At 39.4% G+C, this 22310-nt stretch overlaps 1 protein-coding gene across 1 annotated transcript in view; it reads right to left on the bottom strand.

Annotated features, from left to right (window-relative positions):
• Positions 1 to 22310, bottom strand: part of ERF (ETS2 repressor factor) — a 90163-nt gene that overhangs the window by 54015 nt on the left and 13838 nt on the right. The window contains exon 2 of the mRNA XM_072425448.1: positions 12042 to 12098. Within this exon, the coding sequence (XP_072281549.1) occupies positions 12042 to 12090 (49 nt within the window). The 5' untranslated portion in view covers positions 12091 to 12098. The remainder of the gene's footprint in view (positions 1 to 12041; positions 12099 to 22310) is intronic.

The following is a 22310-nucleotide window of genomic DNA, read 5'->3' as shown; positions in this document are numbered from 1 at the left end:
CCAAATCTGTTGTCAGCAATGCCTGTTTGGTAAATAAAGCAAGGAGAGCGAAGTCTGCAGTATCAATCCTTCCTTACGGCACATCTTATGTTCATTTCAGCTCAGCACATACTCCATACTTGGCTAAGCAACGTTGCTTTGTACCCAGGCAATAGGAATTATGTGTATGTGTCATTTTAACATTTCAGATATTTTTTTCATTACAGTATATACTTAATGGAGAGAGCTATATAGCTGGCTCCTTGTGGATGACTCCCAAGACAAGTTACCTAAAACAGCTGGAAAATGTTACATAAATAGAGGTTAATGAGAGTGGCCACCAATGGGAAGAACTCTGCATCCCCTCCCCCATGTGTTCTGATAACCACATGTATCCAAATTACACTGCAAAGACAAAAAAGTAACCCATAAGCATTTTATCTGCTGTGATGAATCGATATAAGTGACAGGTGTATGATTACAACAGCCACTCTCAGGTTTCATGGAACCCTAGGGTCTGTTTAGAAATTGTTAGGGGTTCTTTAATAAATAGCAGACTGACCATCTGATAGTCCCTGCATATTTCTGGGGCTAACATCTCCTGGCAGGGTCACTGGTATGCCACCAATGATCTTTTTGGATGTCTGCAAGGATGACCTTTTTTTAATGACTGCCAATGTAATGGAGTCTGTTTTATTTCAAGCCAATATTATTCCTTTTTATTTTATTTTCTGAAAATTACTTATTTTGTGGTTACAGCTAAGATTTATTTTTAACTCCTAAACACGATCCAGCATGAGTGATAAACACTGTAAGGCAGTGTTTCTTAACCTGGGTTCCTTCAAAGGTTGCCAGGAGTTCCATGAGCAATGAGTCAGTTTCGTTGACTCCAATGATCATTTTGTCTATCTGTAAGGCTGACATTCTTACCACTGGCCAGCAATGTAAGAGGAACACTTCCCACTGAACACCACACTAATATACTGTGAGCTGAGCTGTGGATATAGTAATTTTAGGAGGGGTTCCCTGAGAGCTGAAATCTATTTCAAGGATTCCCCCCCATATGTGTTTTATATGGAATGCCAAAAAGCCCCTCTATGCTTAATCTTTCTGTACAAACCTAATTAAACTGGGCTGGCTTAAAAACAAGATTTATATATCAGAGAGGAACTTAGCCACCTTTCTCTTTTTGTTATTTTTGTGTTTCAAGGATTCCCCCACATTAAAAAAGTTGAGAAGGTCATCGTGATCTTTAATACTTGGGTTTTTTTAGATGTTTTTGCAACTCCAGGCCTTTTATCTGCTTAATTATTAATGACATAACAAAGGAATTGCCCACACCAGCCCATGAAATAGTCTTTGAATCAATTGTCCAATTACTTTTGAGCCCCTGAAATGAAGTGATTGTGTAAAAAAAGGCTTTAGTTCCTTATATTTTTATGCATTCTTTTTGTTCAACCCACTGAATTAAAGCTGAAAGTCTACAGTTCAACTGCATCTGAGTTGTTTCATTTAAAATTAATTGTGGTAATGTACAGAACCAAAATTAGAAAAAATGTTGTCTCTGTCCAAATATTTATGGACCTAACTGTAAACTACCTGAAACTTGCACCTATCTACAATTGCTATTTCTGTTATTATTATTATTATTATAATGTTTTGGTTATTAATAAACAGTATTTATATAGTGCCAACATATTACATATTGTACGGGTTGCAAATGACAGACACAGACAGGGACAAAGGATGAGGAGAGGACCCTGCCCCAAAAAAGCTTACAATCTATATCTACTTTCCATACAGGGATTCAAACTTCAACATGAACTCATCAAAGGTTTTAACACAATCTAATTTAAATAATGCAATCTGCCTTTTTTTCATCAGTGAATTGCAAATTAGTGAAACCCACAAAAGTCAGTCATGTAGACTGATCACTCAAGATACAGTTTGTGATTGGTTACTATAATTTACACATTTTGTTGTGTTGCTGTTTACACTGTGTATCTGAATAGATTTGCATATCTTGTGTCCTACTGCTCCAAAGTTTTACTAAGATTCTATCATGTACACCAATCTTTTATTTGTTTTTTTGACCATTTACCCTTTAGACCAATCTCTGATCATGTCTACCTCATAACTCAATACTGGTGGCTTACAGATAAAATCTGGGGAAAATCTGGTCTCATTATCCATGGCACAGGAATTTCTCTTTCTAAAAAATGATGTGGCTCCAGCAGCAGATCTTCTAGTTTTTTAGTTCTTTTTGGCTTGCACTCCATAATTTAGCCCTGTTTAGCAGTTCATTCTGGGCAGGATCCTCTCCTGCTTCTCCTGTCTCTATCTGTCTGTCATTTACAACCTCTATTTAATGTACAGCGCTGTGTAATATGTTGGCACTTTATAAATACTGCTCAAAAATAATGTGTACAAGGCTGGGACTTGGCTCTATAGTTAGTTTGCAAACAAAGTTTGCAATCAGACAGCTTTTTTAGGGACAGGCGATGATTGATTTGCCGGGTCCGATATCCATTATATGTCATCCCAGCCTGGCAAGACAAGATGCCAAGGATCTGGAACCTGGAAGTTGAATAGAAGACAGTGGCACCTGGAACAAGCACCCACCTGAAATAAATAAACTGTCTGGTCTTTTTTTTTTTATTGGTAGGATTTAGTTCTACTTAGAAATACATAATAAACCATGTGAAAAATTAGGTAAGCCCCTAAAAATTACACAAACATTAAACGGTCATTAAAACAGTGCCTACAAATAAACCTGAAAAACGTAAAGAAAATTAGCTTTTAAGTCATTTATAGGGATTACTTATATGATACTTAAGGAAAAATACCAATTGCAATCATTTATTTGGCTAAAATATCATATCAATATGTTTAATGGTGTGATGTGGATAAAGTAAGTACACTTTTGGTTTTGTAAACTGGTATTGCCTCCTTTAGCAGACATTACATATTGTATAACTTGACATCAGTCCTCCTGCATGCAAATTTCTAATGCAAGATGTTTGTGGGTTTCCTTGAATAAACCAGCCATTATAAATCTTCCTACAACATTTCAATAGAATTCTAATCAGAACTTTGACTAAGCCAGTTCTTAACCCCCAATTTCTCTCCTTTACAGTCACTCCTAGGTTTATTGGAAGGTCTAATTCAGGTCCAACTTCAACTTTCAGACTAATGATCCTCTATTTTCATCAAGCACAATTAGATATGATGAAGACGTATAGTTTACGTGATGAATACAAACTAGCTAGGCTCTGAAGCATAAACATAACATTTACACCACCATGCCTTACAGTTGGTATGAGGTTTCTCTAAAATCCTGTCATGAGTTTATGTTAAACAAATCGACTGTTAACATGGCCAACTACTTTATCTTTGATTCCTCAGTCCATGTACATTTTCATGTACATGTACAGTTTTACTTTTCCTGGCACTCCTCCCTTCCAGGTTAACTTGGTGCGATCTCTTGGATTGCAAATGCATGTGCTTTGAAACCAACTATTGGAAGAGTTACCAGCAAGTTCTCCAATAAATTTTGTCTTTCTTGTAGACTTCTTTAAGCATGACATGCTGACCTCTCAGGCTGAGGTTGTTCGATCCTCAAGTTCCGAACTAATTAGCAGTTGTTTCAAGTTTACCCCACTTGTATATTATTTTCCTTACAGTGAAAAGAATAGTGTTTGGTGACCTTTTTTTAATGACCTGACAGACTCGTAGATATCCACAAATTTCTTTCTGAGGGCTTTAGAGAGCCTATTGATCTTTGTATGATGGTAAATCACACGTCAATATCAATGAGAACACTAGATCCTAAATATCAGACGTTTAAAAGCAGGTTCTACTTAATCTGGAAAACACAAAATGTTTTTTTCATTTAGATTATGCGCGTCATTTTTATACCATCGTTATCTGTCTGCACTGTTTGAATTATTTTTGCTGTTGAAAAAGTAATACATTTCCATAGGGTATTCTTACTTTCTTATATGATGGGAATACAGGAAATACATAAAATGTCACATTCTCTGGTTATCTTCCAGTTACTCTGATTGCACTGGAGCCAACTTAGATAGAAAAGCTAACATGCATCATTGTCCAGTTACAGATTTTCACTGAGATTCACAGATCTGTGAATAAACTGGACATTCTAATAAATACTCCATGTTCTTTTACTAAACCTATGTTTTGGCCATAGATACACTTTACTATTTACTCCCTCAAACCATACCATGACCGTAAGCTAAGTAAGTAAGGAAACAGAATACCTAGCTCGTGCCACCAACATTGCTAGACGTAGTTTTCATTCTGATAATCCTGCCTTGAAGTCTGTTTAAAAAACAATCCTTCTGGGACTGTCAATCTTCTGGGTCTACAACAGTGCTCGTTGGTTCTTCCTACAGAACGTTACATCATTACAAGACTCATCAGGAGGACCCTGTTAGAGTTATGGTTGACCCAAAAAATTGATCCAGAAGCGTTGGTTTGCTTTAACTGGCAATGATTAAGGATCAGAATCAAGTTCAGACAGACACATACAGAGAGGTAAGTATTCTGTATCCTTTCTACAGGTATGTGGTTTTCTCAAACGTTTTACATATATGGCAGGGTCCTTTAAAGAATACCATCAGACATTTTTTTAGGCGTACAGTAGAGGACCTCTTTCAGAATCCTATAGCTTTTTCTATTGGATATCTCCATCGATTATATTTTGTCTGCACCATCGACACAACTTTAGCTCCCTCATTTAGATAACTTATCATTGTTAAAGTATCAGACCACCCTGCTTCAGTATGGGTAAGCCTTACTTGTCCTATTTAACATGGGGGAACCCTGGAAATAACTACCGGGTCTTCACAGAACCCCTGCTATAATTATTCCATCTACAGCTCACAGTATATTGTTGTGGGGGGTCATTGGGATGAATTTCTCTTACATTGCTTGCCGATGGGCAGAATGTCACCCCTACAGATTGCCAAAAATATCATTGGTGTCACTTAAACTGACCTGAGAGGCACAAATTACCCAAGGAATCCCTAGCAACATATAGGGAGAAACTTCTATAAAACTCTGGTTGAGAAACACTAAGTTAGAGGCTTATGAAAAATTAAAAAAGCTCTATCTTGAAAAGATGCTGTATGCACGTTTTATATAAAAATTTGTGCTGCTAGCATTCTAAGGTAGGCTAAAACTGAGAGGCAAAAACTGCTCATTGCTCACGAAACCCTAATGAACCTCTAGAGCAGGGTTGTCAAATTGTGGCCGCGGGCCAAATCTGGCCCTCAAGATCCTTTTTTTTGCCCCCCCCCAAAGAATTACGAAAATGAACTACATCGGCCCTGCCTGCCCGCGTTACCACCTCACATCATCATTTTCAATACATGCAATACCTAGACATTATTCCGGTACACCCATCAAGTGACACAAAGCCTAGGCAATGATCACATGGTGCCTGACTACCAGGGGCATTGTGTTTGTTTTAATCCATTAGAGACTGCATAGTGTGATATTTAGTGTCAGACAAACGTGTTGATGTGAGAGGATGGACAACACACAGTCTGAATGGATAGATAGAAATTAGTCTTTTCAACACTAAAGTGTGTGTAGAGGGGTTTGTTTTGTTAGGTATGGACGAAGTAGTAAACTTCCTAAATTTTTTCAATAAATTTCAAGTTTTGGCCCCCGACTTGGTCTAAGTTTTTAATTTCTGCCCCAATTTGAGATTGACACCCCTGCTCTAGAGGAACCTTAGGTTTGCACTATACCGACCATATAGGTGCTCAAGATAGATCCTACCTATAGATAACAGGCAGTGAAGGGTTCTTGGCACTGAAACTAATTTAGGGGGTAGAGGAACTGCACCAAATGATTATGAAAAGTACCCTAACTATGAGAAGTACAAGAGCGGTGATGTGATATGGAAACAGACACAATTACAGTATGACATGTGGCGACATTTGATAGAGTGGTTTCCAGCATGTTATATTGTGCGCTTTTCTAATGGGTGTCTTTTGCACAATGCAACACCATCTTGCCTGTGATGTCCTTTGGTGTATCACTCATTAAAGTGAAATATTATCGCCTTAATCCCAGAATGTCTGTCATGGTTCCCTCTCTATACCCGAAGCAAACACCTTCCTTCTCCCATAGCTGGCTTTTATATAGGGCAAAAAGCATTTCCCCACACAACCGTTAAGATACAAGCATTTTTTGGCTGATTTATTTTTTCTTTAAATATTTTAAATATATAAAGCTGAAAGATCAATTAAATTCACAGAAATAGACATTTAGTTAGATAGCTTTATATGATAGCTGTATATGATTGTGAACTTTACCAGGTACCAGGTTGCTCTCCTAAGTCTATGTAATTGACACTTGTGCTGAGGGTTGTGGCTGTTACTCAGTTCTGCCAACACAAAGCACTGGAGTGTAAGAACAGGAAGCAGTATTTTCACTTATTCACTATCCAATCAAAGGTTGCTGACAGATCCAGAAAGTAAATTGGATAATTGATGCTGGCTGTCATTTAACCCAAATGACTGACAATATCTAGTGGTTAAAAATAAATACTCAGCTCAGAAAAAGTTTATTGCAGTAAAAACTATTTTTTAAACCCTGCTCTTTAATGGGCTATTATTTTTTTTATTATTATTAAAGTTTTGCTTTAAAGCTCAACTCCAGGATGGCATTCTTATTCAGTCCAGAGGCTTGCATAATCTTTACAACCAACACAGTCAAGCTGGTGATCTGCCTTTTCTTTCCCTACCCCCAACCTGCAAGTGGACAGTGAAGGAGCAGCAATAGACTCATCAGATAATCTCTCTTCCCCATTACAATATTCATTGGCAGCTGATAAAACTAAAGGGCACCAGAATGACTGAGAGTGCTGTCACCCCCTCTCCACATCTGTACATGAGGATGACATCGGTCATATTCAGGTAGTGACACTGGTTGCATTTATTACACTTTTTTTTAATACTAGCATAATTTCATTCATTATTACTATTATACAAGATTAATATAGCACCAACATATTACGCAGCACTGTACAATAAATAGGGGTTGCAAATGACAGACAGATACAGACAGTGACACAAGAGGAGGAGAAGACCCTGCCCCGAAGAGCTTACAATTCATGGATGTTTAATATCTCCCTGGAGTTTAGCTTTAAAAAAACCTATGAGCACCTTGTCCACATCAGCTCTATTTATCAAAAGAAATAGAAAATTGAAATAGTTCTGCAGTGGTGAAAATTACAATTAGTTTGCAGCACCAGGGTTATAGAATAAATTCCACCAAATTCACATATTTGCATGTTCTCACCATATGTGTGTGGGTTTTCTCCCACAACTCACTGAAACACTGAAACCCAAACACTTGCCACCCAAACTACTTTTGATTTGATTATCGTTAGGTTATTGTGAGTAATAACACAATAACAGTAAATAGAAATTGGAAATGCTTATACAGTATATAATGTTAAAGGTTGGTGATTGGCTTGAGAGCTGCCATTTTGGTTTAGCGGGGGGGGGGAAGGGTTATTTCGGTATCAGGCCCCAATAAAAAGAGATTGACTCTTGGAATGCTGGAACTTTTTAGACATGAAGGTGGGGGTCCTAAGTGTACTTAGTATGGGGCCAATAATTTCTGGTGGTGGTCCTAAAGGCGTATTAAAAAAACACAACAGGCTCCCCTATCATTTTAATGTTTCTGCAACATACTAAAAAACTTTTCTCGTTGTTCCCACAGCTCTACTCTATAGAAGCCATGCACTGCACCGATGACGGCCAACATGCCTGAAACAGCTGTATGCAGTTTGGAATAAGTGTCCCTATAATTTTAGGCTTTATCTCTGCTGGGAACCACAGATTATAGTACAATTGGCTTAGGAACATAGAGGAATTATTTGTATTGCTCTTAGGGTGGTGGTGGTGGTGGTGATCGTAAACCTGAATTGAAGACTCCACTTTGTTTCACATTGGTTCCTTGGAGAGATTTTCCTTAGACCACATTGCTAAACCATGTCTAGTTATACTGTCTTTTTTAATCTGCAACATATAGGGCTCTATTTATAAAGCAGACAATCCCTGAAACATTCCCTGGTGGAGAATCGTCTAGGTCTATGTTTTTTAATAGCAGTAAACGAATGTTTAAGGGAATGTTAGATTCACTGCTTTTTAAATATAGCTCATAGAGTCTTTTTACACCTACCCATTCCATTGCAGTGCATTGCCACACACACACACGTTAATATGTGGTATTGCCACTTGGTTCTTCCCTCCAGCAAGAACAGTGAGCAGCACAGTAGTAATATTCCCGAATCTCATTCCAAATCCCCTAAAATTAGCAGTCAAGAGTGCCTTGGATCTCACATATAGAGATAGACAGCTATAAGGCTGTAGGCACAGGAGTGCCTTGGCATACTCGTATCTTAGACAATGCATTGTAGGATGAATTTGAAACAAATTGTACTTTCTTGCTCAGCCTGCAACATATAGGTCCTTTTCATGGAGTATGCCAAAACACACAGTATGTTCATTGTGGTGTACTGAAATATGTTTCCTTCTGCACCTGATGTACTGTCCATTCGTGTGGTCCAGTAATGTGCAGTAAAACCTTTGTTTTGTTGCATGTTTCCACAAAGCATAGTCATTACCTGTGAATATAATAATATTTTTAATTAAACAGGATTTTATTAACACAAACATAATAAGTATAGCTGTACATTAAATAAGGTTTGCATATGACAGACAGTGACACAGGAGGAGGAGAGAACCCTGCCCCGAAGAGCTTACAATCTAGGAGGTGGGGGGAGTATCACAAAATATCAGCTGCTAGTCCTCACTTAGGGTCCTTTAAATAATACATTTCATATTCAGTGATGCTATTGTTTCATTGTCCTAAAATAGCTGTACAGGTAGTATAGTTTGGTTCCACAATCCTTTGTCCTAGAATATTCCTAAAATACCATGTTAAGTGAATTACTAGAGAGAGGCAGCACTCAGAGCAATGCCAGGACTGTGTGTTATACTGCGTGAGGGGTCAGAGGTCCTGCACCAGGAAATGACCAGGCTCCAGTAACATTATCCAACAATAATATCACATTCCTCCACATTCCCTTCATGTGCAGACAACTAGGGGGGTAGGAAGAACTCCAACATGAGCACAAGGCAAACTTTGTGTCCATCATCACACTTTATTAACCCTTCAATCCCGGCCCATAGGTTACAAATACTTGTCAGTCAGGAAGGCTTGTATATGTCTCCCCCCACTGTGAAGTTACACACTTCCTGACATGTTTAATAGACAGACACGGACTCTAAAAAATCAGGACAAATATACAATACTTTATGACATTCCACATTTTTCTAAAAACGTACAGTCGGTTAAGTTTAATAGTATGTGGAAGGACCCAGAAGGACACTTAGGAAATCAATGAACAAGTAAAAAATGTTAAAAGAGGGAAATAGAAGGAGTAGAGTTCTTCTTATACCAGTCAAGAATATTTAAATGGAGTCAGCTCTGGCTGCAGAGTAATTACTGCAAAATCATCTGCATCTGACACTTCCTGGAGTGTCGGACGCCGGGACCCCTGCTGCTTGCTATGGCTCCTCTATCTGCCCCCACAAGATGCAATAGAAATGTAGTTAATTAAAGAGTATATCAACTAAAAACCCATCTTTGTGTATAATAGGTGAATAGGCGAAATTGCTAAATCCAGCTATGGCATTAAAACTTCATTTTGCACCCTCACTTAGATCATATGATTAGCAAATGTATAGATAACTTTTTCCTAAGGGGAATCAAGCTGGTGGCGTATAAATTTGTCCCTTTTAGGGAAAACTAAATAATTTTATTAATGTGGAATTATATTTAGAGCTATGATAACCTTCACTGAGCTGGGAGAGTTTTCTTCAAGATTTTGGAGCGTGTATGTGGAAATGTGTGCCCATTTAGGCCAATAAGCATTTGTGAGGTTAAGTACTGATGTTTATTGAGAAGATCCGGCTTCCAGTTCATCCCTCCATGCCCACAATCTGTGCAAAATGATATGCCTGCCCCTGTAGTTATTGTTCATAATAAGGGACAGAAGGTTTAGTGGCAGGTGGAGCATTATCAATCATTTATCTACCATACTTAGGCCGTCATAGACATTAAAAAGTAGTTGTACAGGCCAGCCACTGAATCTATAGGTAGGATGACAAAACCTATGGAACAGTCAATCCATTAACATTCACTCCCAAATTACAAGAAATTTATGGGTTGCACAGTGAAAGTACTCTTGCCTTCCGGCACTAGAAACCCAGACTTAGATCTCAACTGGGTCTGTTGGATTTGCTGGTATCACACTCATAATGGTGGCATCCATTAGATGTCCATTAGATGTCCACACATGAAAGCTGTTATTTAATACCATGTATAAAATATAATAATTACACATATAATCTTACAGAAAATTTTTGAAATGCAATGAATGATCCGGAGTTAGGGTCTCTTAATGTCAGTCATCAGTTGGCCTACAGTTTAAGAACTAAAAATGACCATTAAGTCCGCCATTACATGTTACTGGAATCTGGTCAACACCAATCAAATTTGAGTCTCTAGTACTTTCTCCAATAACATCTACCACAGATTTCTGATCATTTCATAGGCTGTTTTTTATATCCAGTTTATTACTCTCAATGCAATATGTGGTTGCCGGTGTTAGTTAATTATCCATACAATTCTTTACTGTCCATTAATAATTTCTAAGTTACTCCATGGCTATACATTGTTCCTCAGTGTGATATTACCACAGACACCTGACAAGAGTGGTCAGTCTGATTTATTATTGATGAATCCTTAAGTTATTCCCCAGCATGTGTGACAGCCAAATGGAGATAATACTATATGGAACATATCATTAAAGGAAGGGAGGACCATCAACTATGGAAGCTTGCTATTCAGTGGAAAAAGGCAGTCATAGCGTAGAGCTGAATACACAAGTATTAAAAGGGTCCTAAAGGGCGAGTCCACTCAAATACTCTCCCACTCAAGCAATTCAATTATTGCAGTCTTTCTCCACCTTTTTAATATGGGGGACATTTGTAGTAACTCTCAGGTCTGAGGAAACCCCTGATATGCTTAATATATCCGCAGCTCACAGTACATGATGGTGGTCAGTGGAAGAATACCCCTTACATTGCTGACCACTGGGAAGAATGTCACCCTTACAGAAAGCCAAAAAGATGACTGGTGTCAGTTAAACTGACCCGAGAGGTCCAAACCCCCCATTATTCAAGGAACTCCTTGCAACCTCTGGAGGAACCCTGGGGCTTCATGGAACCTTGGTTGAGAAAAACGGACTAAATGAATCAGTCAAGTGTAACCTACATCAGATCCAGAATGTATCCAATTATTGTCTGATAACTAATTAATATCTAAAGTATAAAGGAAGGGGAAATTGGATTTGCTGGCTATACTAACCACAAACATTCAGAATCTGGTCCCTAAAGACAGCACCTCCACTTTTTCATTGAACAGCCCCCATGAGTCATACATTTTCTAATAAGTTTTATTTTACAGTGATCACTACAATTTGACAGTGGTTTTACTACTACCGCTACTTGATCCGCTTGAATGACACTTAACAGATCACCGGATAAGCATCTCCACTACTGGTGAAGATATAGGCCACAATGGAATGACATTTGTTGCAATTACGTTAAATTAAAATGCACAGACTGCATATGCCACTTTAAAATATGGTGATAAGTTCCTCCTTGCAAATGAATAATTATAATACTTTCTTCTGCTCTCAAGTTTATGGTAATTATTGTAAAAGAACCGATCATTACTTAAAAAATTATATTGCTATTTTATAAATTTGGAAAAAAGGGTAAAAGAGAAGTGTTATCTGTTAGGCCCATCAAAGTCTTGCACAATCTCTTTAGGAAGCCAAAGTCTTCAAAAACTTAATTTGAGGGCCCGTATGTTCAGTACATTGATCACCATTGATAAATAAATATTAATAACAGCCATGTGACATAATATAGTATTGGGCCACTTACCTGGGCGGCTGGCAGGGTGACACCTCCTCTTTTCTCTGTGGCAGAACATGCTTCATTCTATGCCAGAAGACACAATTCACAAGCATTAACATCACACTGAATTATATAGTATATTCACATGTACAGGTTATTCACGTTTTCTTATTTTTTCAAGTTTACTATATTTTCCGACTTTATTTTTACTTGCTTAGTTTTGCACAGCGTCCCTATAGCCTCATCATAAAGTTCACATTTTCTTAGTTTGGCATACATATTCTCTATAAGCAAGAATTAATTGGTTGCAGAAATCTCAGAATCAATTCATCTGAACAATCAGAGATCATGTGATCACATGCCTATGCCTTTAGACATGAGCCTGGAACATCAAGTCTTCTAGTATTTCTGTTCTATATTCTAGGGATTGCCATGGACAATAATGACCAGTTGCACATGCACAGTTTAAATGTATCACATATAGTTTAACATTATTACATTTTTTTTGTATTACCAGTAAAATACCAGAGCAAATAGTGCGCCTAGGCATTTTGGTGTCTTATTGCTGTATATCAGCAGGAAGAGGTCATCTGAGGCCTTGCTGCCTCGAACTGCTAGTGATGCCACCAGTGTTCTGCTCAGTGTTCTCCTTGCTGGAGGGAAAGCTGTACCTTAGAAACTGCAGTGCAAGGATCTCTATGTGGATCTGTGCTTTCTCCTGATGCATTATAATTCTTCTATCAGACATGGGATTCCCAATCACTAAGAGGCAGCTCTAACATAAGCAAGAAAAATTCCACCTCTTCCAAGTTGGGTGCCTTTACACAGGGACACCATGCAGAACAGCACATGGAGGGCCATATTTACTAAAGCTCTCTAGACTAGAGAGGATAGACTGTCATGGAAGAACCTTGGTGATCCAAACCTAGACCAGCAAATGTTTTCAATGGACCAGATCTTTGCTGGATCACCCAGGTTCTTTGAAATGGAATTTTCTTTTAATTGATTCTTTGCCATGGGATATTGCAGTGAAAGTCAGATTCACTTCTTTATAAATAGACTCAACAGAGTTTTATTTCTCTTTACCCCGCTGATATTGCTAGGTACAATTCTTTCCACACTGTAGTTTAAACATTTTCAGTTGTCCTCATTACATTCCTCTACTCATTCCTTTTCCCAAAATTTCCCGTTGCAGAACAGCTGTATAGACTTTTATGAAAAAGTGTCTCTAAATGTGTTTGTTCACCTCCTATATTTATCATAGAATCCACCCTGTATATTTTTGCACATGTAATTGCTTGTGTTGTTTGTTCCAGCAAAGCTGTGTATTCTGAAAATTCTTTTTCCAAAATTCTGCCAAGTTGTGACTGGGAATGTGAAAAATGTTTCTTGTCATAGAGGATATGCAATTTTAGTTGTGAGATCAAGTGATGGAGTGCAGGACAGTGCAACTTGATCTAAATCAGCTGCATCAAGAGAAATCAACAGCATTTTTTTATGTTGTTGATTACATGTTAAGGATTCACAAAATAATCTCAATTTGTATTAAAACAAAGCAATTGTATGAGTATTTTTTTTTTGTGGCCTTCTTTTCTTTTCTTTGGTCATATTACCTCCTTGTACCCGCTCTTATCATCTCTGGTCTGGACTACTGTAACCTCCACCTCTCTGGTATTCCACTAAGCCGACTCTTTCCTCTTCAATTTATTAGGAATGCTGCAGCCAGACTCATCCATCCTTCCCACCGCTCCTCTTCTGCTCCATCTTTTTGTAGTTCTCTACATTGGCTTCCATTTCACCTTAGAATCAAATTCAATCTCCTGTGCTTTGCTTTCAAATCCCTCCACAGTTCTTGTCCCACTTACCTTTCTGACCTAATAGAAAAATACTCCCCCAGCCGCTCTCTCCACTCCTCCAATGACCTACTAATGACTTCGTCACTCATAACCTCATCATACACACGGCTCCAAAACTTTTCTAGAGCTGCCCCGACTCTCTGGAATGGTCTTCCTCATCCTATTTGGATTGCTTCCACTTTTTGCTTATTTAAAAGAGCACTCAAAACCCATTTTTTCAAACTTACATACCCATCTCTTTCTGTCTCTTAAAACCCTCACTACTTTGTACCATTGTATATCCCCCCTCCTATTGTGTGATACTTCCCCGTCCTCCTAGATTGTAAGCTCTTCGGGGCAGGGTCCTCTCGTCCTCCTGTGTCACTGTCAGTATCTGTATGTCATTTGCAACCCCTATTTAATGAACAGCCCTGGGTAATTTGTTGGCGCTATATAAACCCTGTTTATTATTATTCTTATTTTTATTATTATTATTATTATTAATAATAATAATAATAATAATAATATTCATATTAATCTTAAGGCTACAGGATGTGGTCTGCATTGTCCTTTCACAAGTCACTGTGATAGATGTAGTTGGCCAGTGCTTAGTTTAGTCAATAAAGCTTCCCTTTCACACTTATCTTTTGCATTCTGTTAGCAGCCACTTTTTGTTTCCAAGTACTCCAGTGATAGCTCTTTTCGTCCCTATGCCTATGGCAGGATTATGTAACAGCTGGTAGACTGCAAAAGACTGGGATATGTAACATACATCATAGCATATAGAGTTCAGAGGTATCATACAACATAGGGTATAGAGTGCAGGGGTCAGAACTATGTAATACAACATGACATATAGAGTGCAGGGGTCAGGACTATGTAACATACAACATAGTGTATAGAGTGGAGGGGTCAGAACTATAATTCACAACATAGCATATAAAGTGCAGGGGTCAGGACTACGTAACATACAATATAGTGTGTAGAGTTCAGAAATCTGTAGTATGTAACTTATAATATCGCCTATAGCAGTGTTTCTCAATCAGGATTCTGTAGAACCCAAGGGTTTTTTCAGAGACTGCTAGGAGTTCCTTGAGCAAGGAGCAATTTGTGCCTTTCAGGTCAGTTAACCTGACACTAGTTTTTGTTTGGCTATCTGTAAGGGGGACATTTTTCTCATTGGCCAACAATATACATGCCCCACTGACCACCAAACTAAAATACAATGAACTGGGTGTATCATAAATATTGGCAGGGGTTCCCTGAGACCCTTTTTAAGAAGGTCGAGAAAGGCTGATCTATAGAGTGCAGGGGTCAGGACTCTGTAACATACACCATAGTGTATAGCATTCAGCAGACAGGAGTATGTAACATACAACATAGAATATAGGGTGCAGGGGTCAGGACTATGTAACATACATCACAGTGTATAACACTGAGCAAACAGGAGTATGTACCATACAGCATAGAATGCAGGGGTCAGGACTATGTAACATACACCATAAAGTATAGCATTGAGCAGACAGGAGTATGTAACATACAACATGGAGTATGGGGTGCAGGGGTCAGGACTATGTAACACACATTATAGTGTATAGCATTCATCGGTCAGGAGTATGTACGGTAACATACAAAGGAGTACAGAGTGCAGGGGTCAGGACTTTGTAACTCACATCACAGAGTATAGCACCGAGCAGACAGGAGTCTGTAACATACATCATAAAGTATGGAGTGCAGGAGTCAGAACTATGTAACATACATTACAATACCTAGGACAAATTCCATTGTTACAGACTATATGAGGTTTTAGTGATTGAGTGTCTGTATATGATAAAACATATGGAGTAGAATTTCTGGTTTCCGCAGTATTTCCTGAATAGTTTCTGCCGTTCACTGGCTTATTTTACTTGTTGTCTGGAACTGCACTAAATAAAGCCGCATGTTATAAACGTATGATGTGTGTTTAGATGCACAGCCCATACCCTCAGCATTACCCTACAGGAGTGGAATATGTACATTTCAGGAATGACCCACCGGTAGAATGTTGTCATTTATATTATCTCAGGGTTACATTATTCCGGGAAGCCGGCCAGGGCATAGAATCCCATACAGAGGAATGTGTCTCCAATTATCTCCCTACTAATTCTTGAGGAGGCATAGGGAGGCCATGCTCTCACAATGATTGCTGTTACTGGAACGCTGTGTGTGGCAGCAGCTGGAGGAATCTGCAGAGAAACAGATGTGTGATATCCCAGTACAGCCTCACCCCGGTGTCCAGGACACACAACAAGCTGCAGTCTGGTCACATGACATGGCAGGGCTTCAGCCATTTTGTTTCTGAGACATGTAAACAAGGGATGTCATTTGATGTACTAGGACTTATCAGGAATACCAGGTAGGATGGTTCTCAGTGCAACAAAACAATGAGCAGGATGAGCTTTTACTTTTTTTGCCATTAAGCCTTATACATGTAACTAAATCCTGTAATCCTGTTTGAGGAGTCAGAACAATAAAAAACACGCAGTCAGCTATTGAAGACAATAAAAATGAATTAACTGCAGGCAGAATGTAATTTAAAAAGGTCGTGGGGAGATTAGGGCCTAAATTGATGGGTGGTGCAGGACACATTTGGAAGATCCTGTGAATCCGCGTCCATAATTTATTGTGCCCGACCTCCTCGGTGCTTTTATTCATCAGCCAGTTTTCTCACTTTATGATCAGACCCCTCCCTGGCTGCCATATACCTTACAGGGCCTGCACAGCCTTAAAGCCTAAAAGCTCCACTTTCAAAATTTGGGGTCAGGCAGGACAGATCATGTCCTTTCTGCAATAAGTATTCTTTCCTGCCTGATTACTGTGCTTTTCTGTCAAAAAAAAACTGCTGAGCTTGCAGCCCAGAACTCCTGTATGCCTGCACGGAAGATACATTGGGCCTGATTTATAAAAGCTCTCCAAGGCTGGGGAAGATACACTTTCATCAGTGAAGCTGGGTGATCCAGGAAACCTGGAATGGATCTGGTCCAGTATTGAAAACATTTTCTAATAAATAGCAAATTACTTTTAAGAAGTCCATTCCAGATTTAATGGATTACCCAGCTTCATTGATGAAAGTGTATCCTCTCCAGTCTTGGAGAGCTTTCATAAATCAGGCTCATTATCCCTGCCCGGTCAATCAAAATGGCCATCCAAAACCAAAGGCTAGGAAGAGAAAAAGGAAGAAGATGGAAGTGCCTGTGATGGAACAGGGATAGGTGAGTACAATTAAAAAATTGTGACCAGGCAGGGTATTATATTGCAGGGACATTGCCTGTCCTTTGTGCAATAAGGGACATGCCTGGTTGCACTTTTTTACATGTTGGGTTTAGTTTCTCTGTAAGGCTTTGTTCAGAAAAAAAAGAAAAATTAACTTCCAAAAACACATCTAAAGTTACATATAAAAATTAGGTATGTTATCCAGCATATGTACAGAGGCCCACCTATGTTGTTTGGTGGGGATGGCTGCTGCAATATCCTATGGGGGAGGATGCAGCAAGGTACTTCCCGCTGGTCCCTCCCTCCATAGAACTATACACACAGGACCTGATTGAATAAAGCTCTCCAAGGCTGGAGTGGATACACTTTCATCAGTGAAGCTGGGTGATCCAGCAAACCTGGAATGGATGTGGTCCAGGATTTAAAACATTTGCTAGCAAATAACTTAGAGAAACCCATTTCAGGTTTGCTGGATCACCCAGGTTCACTGATAAAAGTGTATCCTCTCCAGCCTTGGAGAGCTTTAAAAAATCAGGCCCACCGTGCTGGATCTTTCTACTGCTGCAAGGAACGATTGGGAGAGATTGTTTCCAGGGACAGAAATTGGATGAGTGTACAGGGTTTGGGTCGTTTCATTAGCCTATTTGGTGTTTGGCTGTCATTTACTTAGCTATTGCCCAGCAGCAGTCATTCTTACCCCAGGAATCCTCCCTAATTGCTTTCTACATCAGCCAGAGAATGGTTTCTGAACAACAAATGAACTACAAATTGATGTTTGTGGCTGTTTCCATTTACTTAAATCACAATGCAACCGCTCACATATTGACCAAAAGAAGCCACAACCAATGTTTTAGTTTAAACAATCAGCTGATCAGATGCCAGATGCAAATGCCTATCCAACATTTTCCATTCCCAAGCTAAATTTAAACAACAATGGCATCTACTCAGCATTTCTTTGTCTCTTGAAACCCTGAGTTAGGGAGCTCCATAGGTGTCCTTCTGAACAAGGCCTAATGAAAAGACTAAATCCACTTTATCCCTTTCAGACACTCCCTCTTGTTCTACCACTTCTGCGGCCAACCTGAAGCCCAGGGACTCCAAACAGTCTAGGAAACCCAAAACACTCATCGACTATGGAAGTCGATCCCCAACCCAGACCGCCTGTCAGTGAGCATTGCCAGTTATTCTGCTTTTCTTACAACTAGTTTCCTACTTATTCTTTAGGGTTTCTCAACATGTTCATAACTCAATCCACCACCAGACTTCTCTGTTAATTTCCAGTCATTAGGTAACAAGTTCAATTCTACTAAAGAAGCAAGAGAGAAGTTTTCACACTCATCAGTGACCATTCAGGAAAGTGAACACTACCACCACTGTCTTTCTAATAATACCCCTAAGGATGCCTAAGGGCGAAACGCGTCGGGGTTTAAGACCTGTGCATTGTTTAATATCTGTGATCACCAGCTCAAAGACAAACACAATTATTGATCAATGTTTAGGAGATCTCTAATTAGCACCTAGTCCTTGGAATCTCATGACGTAATGAGGATTCAGGACTACACCACTCTGTAAAGTTGCTTTTAATGATTTGCTTATTATTTACTGTATGTTGTAATACAGAAATATATTACTATTGTATGCCACTCTCATCTGTTCTTTGTTTATTGTACTACATTTAAGGGGTGGCAGTGAACCTGGGCATCGCGCACCTACCCTCATTATTACTATATGTACCTCTAAGGAACCCTAAAATAATATTCGTATCAGGGAAACGTTCTATAATCTATCAATGAGAAAAATGCTTTTTGTACTGGTTGCTGATTAGAAGATTGTCCACCATACATTAGTGGTTGGAATGAAACCTCTACAGACAGCTAAGAACATATTGGTTTCATGCATTTCATGGTATTGGCTATGCAAACACCACAAAATGGGAGGTCAATCGGCCATATTTCAAGAAGCCCTAGCAACCTCTGGAGAAACCCTGGTTAAGAATGGCTGCTCTATTCAATGTTTAAATAGGCATTACAAGCCAATGTTTGATGACCATGCTAGACTCAAGTTCACCTTGAGAAAGGGATTCACACACCTTATTCACATGTGAATAAGGTCCCTCCTGCTACACATAAGGACTGCTTGTGAAGGGTCACATATTCCAAAAGTCAGATGGAGGAACCCTGATTAAGAATGGCTTACCTAGGGCATCCACATTGGGCTTGATTCAATAAAGCTCTCTAAGACTAGAGAAGATAGACTATCATAGGTGAACCAGAGTGATCCACAAACCTGGAATGATTTCTATATTCCATATTCCTGGATCTCCAAGGTTCCCCCATGATAGTCTATCTTATCCAGTCTTAGTAAGCTTTATTAAATCAGAGCCTAAGTTTAAAGCCCTGAGGAAGCAGTAGAACCCATGAACCGTGTTGGTAAATTTTATATAACATCTTACCAATAAATGTATTACTCTTCAGCTATTGAAAGTCTTGGGACTATTCATTACGTGTTCCCTATCCATTATTATAGTCATCACACTTGTTTAATGACTCCAGAGGCGTTTTACAATTGAGCAGCCATGGAGGCCCCTCCTTTACAACAACTGGGGTACCTGACCCTTCTACCCCGATGTCACTTTTACATTTGGCATTGGGCTATACAATTCTTTTCTAATATGTGCAAAGGGATTATAGGTTTTGGACACATTTTAGGTACAAACTGTGCAGTTGTTTTATGTATTTGGGAATGCACATTGAGTAATATGGATGCATATCTGTTGTAGACCCCCAAGTTGGCCTCAGACAGAGCAGTTTCTTGGTGAGAGCAGAGGCTGGCTCCTGTTCAGTGTTTGTGCAGACATTACATCACACAGCAGTATGTATCCTGCAGCTGTATCACATTGCATTGGAATAGGCAACCATACACAGAGAACGAGGCTGCCCCCTCCGCGCACAGAACGTACCTGGCCTGCGCTTTGTTTATTCTAACGGAAATCATTGGTCTATATGCACAGGGGGAAGCCGCTTTATGGGGTTTAATAAACAGGTCTCTGGAACCGGTGACAACACTGGGCTATTAGGCAGGAAGTACCTCATGCACCGCAAGGTGGAACAAGTGCCTCGTAGAAGGAAAGTTGGAACGCCTGCATTCTTAGTCAGTGACTCAGAAAGTAATAAAGTCTGATGCAGCATTACAGCCAGGCAATTGGTATTTTTTTTTCTTTTTTTAGAAAAAGGCATAGTATAAAGTAGAGTGATATGATTATGGACTTTGTAAAGCACTGCGCGATGTGTTGGCGCTATACAAATTCTGGTTGATAATAATATTTATTCCCACCTTCTTTAGGCTCATAGGAACTGACAAGGATGCAGCATTTCTGGCAGGGTCTATAGGTCATTTCTGTACTAGCTGAATATGCTCGTAGCTTAAAAAAGGAAAACTAATGCAGTCTCTAGGCCTGATTTGTTAAAGCTCTCAAAGGCTGGAAAGGATACACTTTCAGCAGTGAAGCTGGTTGATCCAGCAAACCTGGAATTGATTTCATTTGCTTTTTGAATCTTGGATCAGATCCATTCCAGGTTTGCTGGATCACTGATGAAATTGTATACTCCCCAGCCTTGGAGAGCTTTAATAAATCAGGGCTGGTAAGCTGTAATATATCCTATCACAAAGATTCCTATTCAGGAGCTTATAATATTTATAGGGTTTTATAGGGTCTATATATAACTTATAGGGCAACCGCTGTTGCTCATTTGCACTACTTATTATCATGATCCCTTCTAATTCCCAACTGTTGTGATAATTTTATCGGTGATCAGATTAGAAGTTGAAATCAGCCCATTTGCACTAAGACTTACAGCGACTCTCCCATACCATGGCAGTGTATTGGCACCGTTCCCTGCTTTCCTATCCTTCCTTTTGATGCCTGAGTATAAGCTCTAAAGCAAGGGTGTCAAACTCAAATACATAGTGGGCACAAATTAAATAATTAGACAAAGTCGCATGCCAAACTTGAAACTGGAGTAGCATCGCTACTACAATTCCCTGCATCAAGAAAACAGTCCCATGCAGGGCGTAATGTTATGAGTGCCTGGAACTCCCTCTTCACTGAAATAGCATCGCTACTACAATAGGCAGGCATAGGCATAGAGCCCACTGGTCTATAGACACGAGTGATGCCGGGAATAGTAGTAGCGGAGCTATTTTATTGCAGCGGCGGGCCAACTGCAATTCATATTTCAGATTCTTTTGGGGCCAAAAAAAAGGACGTTATGGGCCAGATTTGGCCCGAGGGCCAGAGTTTGACACCCCTGCTCTAAAGTAAATTGCCGGAGCCTGCAGATATCTTTAAAGTCCTTTTCTCACACCCATGTGACAGCCAATCACAAAGCACCTAGCAATGTCACATGCTCACCCATACCCAGAAGGACCTTTCCATTTACTCCCAGTATCTAAGCAAAGCAGTGCAGTGGTAAAAGAAGGGCAAATGTATTCTAGAGAGGGGCTAGTCACATTACCCTCTCTCTATCCCCTGTATAAGCCAATGAAAAGTCCACGTTTATAATTAGATGTAACACTAATTTTTCCGAATGATGGGGACAATTACATATTGTGTTTCTTAGCACCTGACTGTGTTTTGCGTGTGAAGCGCCTTTAATTTTCCTGTAGCTATAGAGCGATTAGAGAAATAGGAAGGGCGTGTTGGGCTACAAGGTGTCTTTGTATATATTGGGTGGCGGTATAGCGAACATGTATGGACACAGAGCATGTGTCTGTAACATGAATAGGCGGTGTGTGTACTGAATATGCATCACAGCAGATGGAGCTGGACCACAGCCAGGCTCTGGCAGGCATTACAAAGCACATAAAGTGGATCTCTGCCCATAGAACAGTTAAAATTATTAAAAATGGTAAAATTCCAATCAGGACAACTTGTAATATTGAATAGGTTAGTAGGGCAACGGCATTCCTGCATTCCGTTGCACTCTCTCCCCTTTACTTGCATTGATCCATGAACGATGTCAGACGGTCGCTGTACACACGTCCGATACTAGCCGAGGCAATTATCAGACGAGAATCATCTGATGTGTGTACGTAGCCTTAGCCTGATGTGATGGCAGCATTTAAAGTAAACTTGTCATGAAATAAATACGGATGTTGCTATTGGTAAACTCAATCTGAAAATGCTCGGTGAGCCTCTCAATCTCTGACC

The sequence above is a fragment of the Pyxicephalus adspersus genome, chromosome 11 (assembly GCF_032062135.1).
Source record: "Pyxicephalus adspersus chromosome 11, UCB_Pads_2.0, whole genome shotgun sequence".
In the NCBI taxonomy this organism is placed as follows: Eukaryota; Metazoa; Chordata; class Amphibia; order Anura; family Pyxicephalidae; genus Pyxicephalus; species Pyxicephalus adspersus.
Note: the sequence above shows the minus strand (reverse complement) of the source record. Positions and strands in the feature narration are given on the sequence as shown.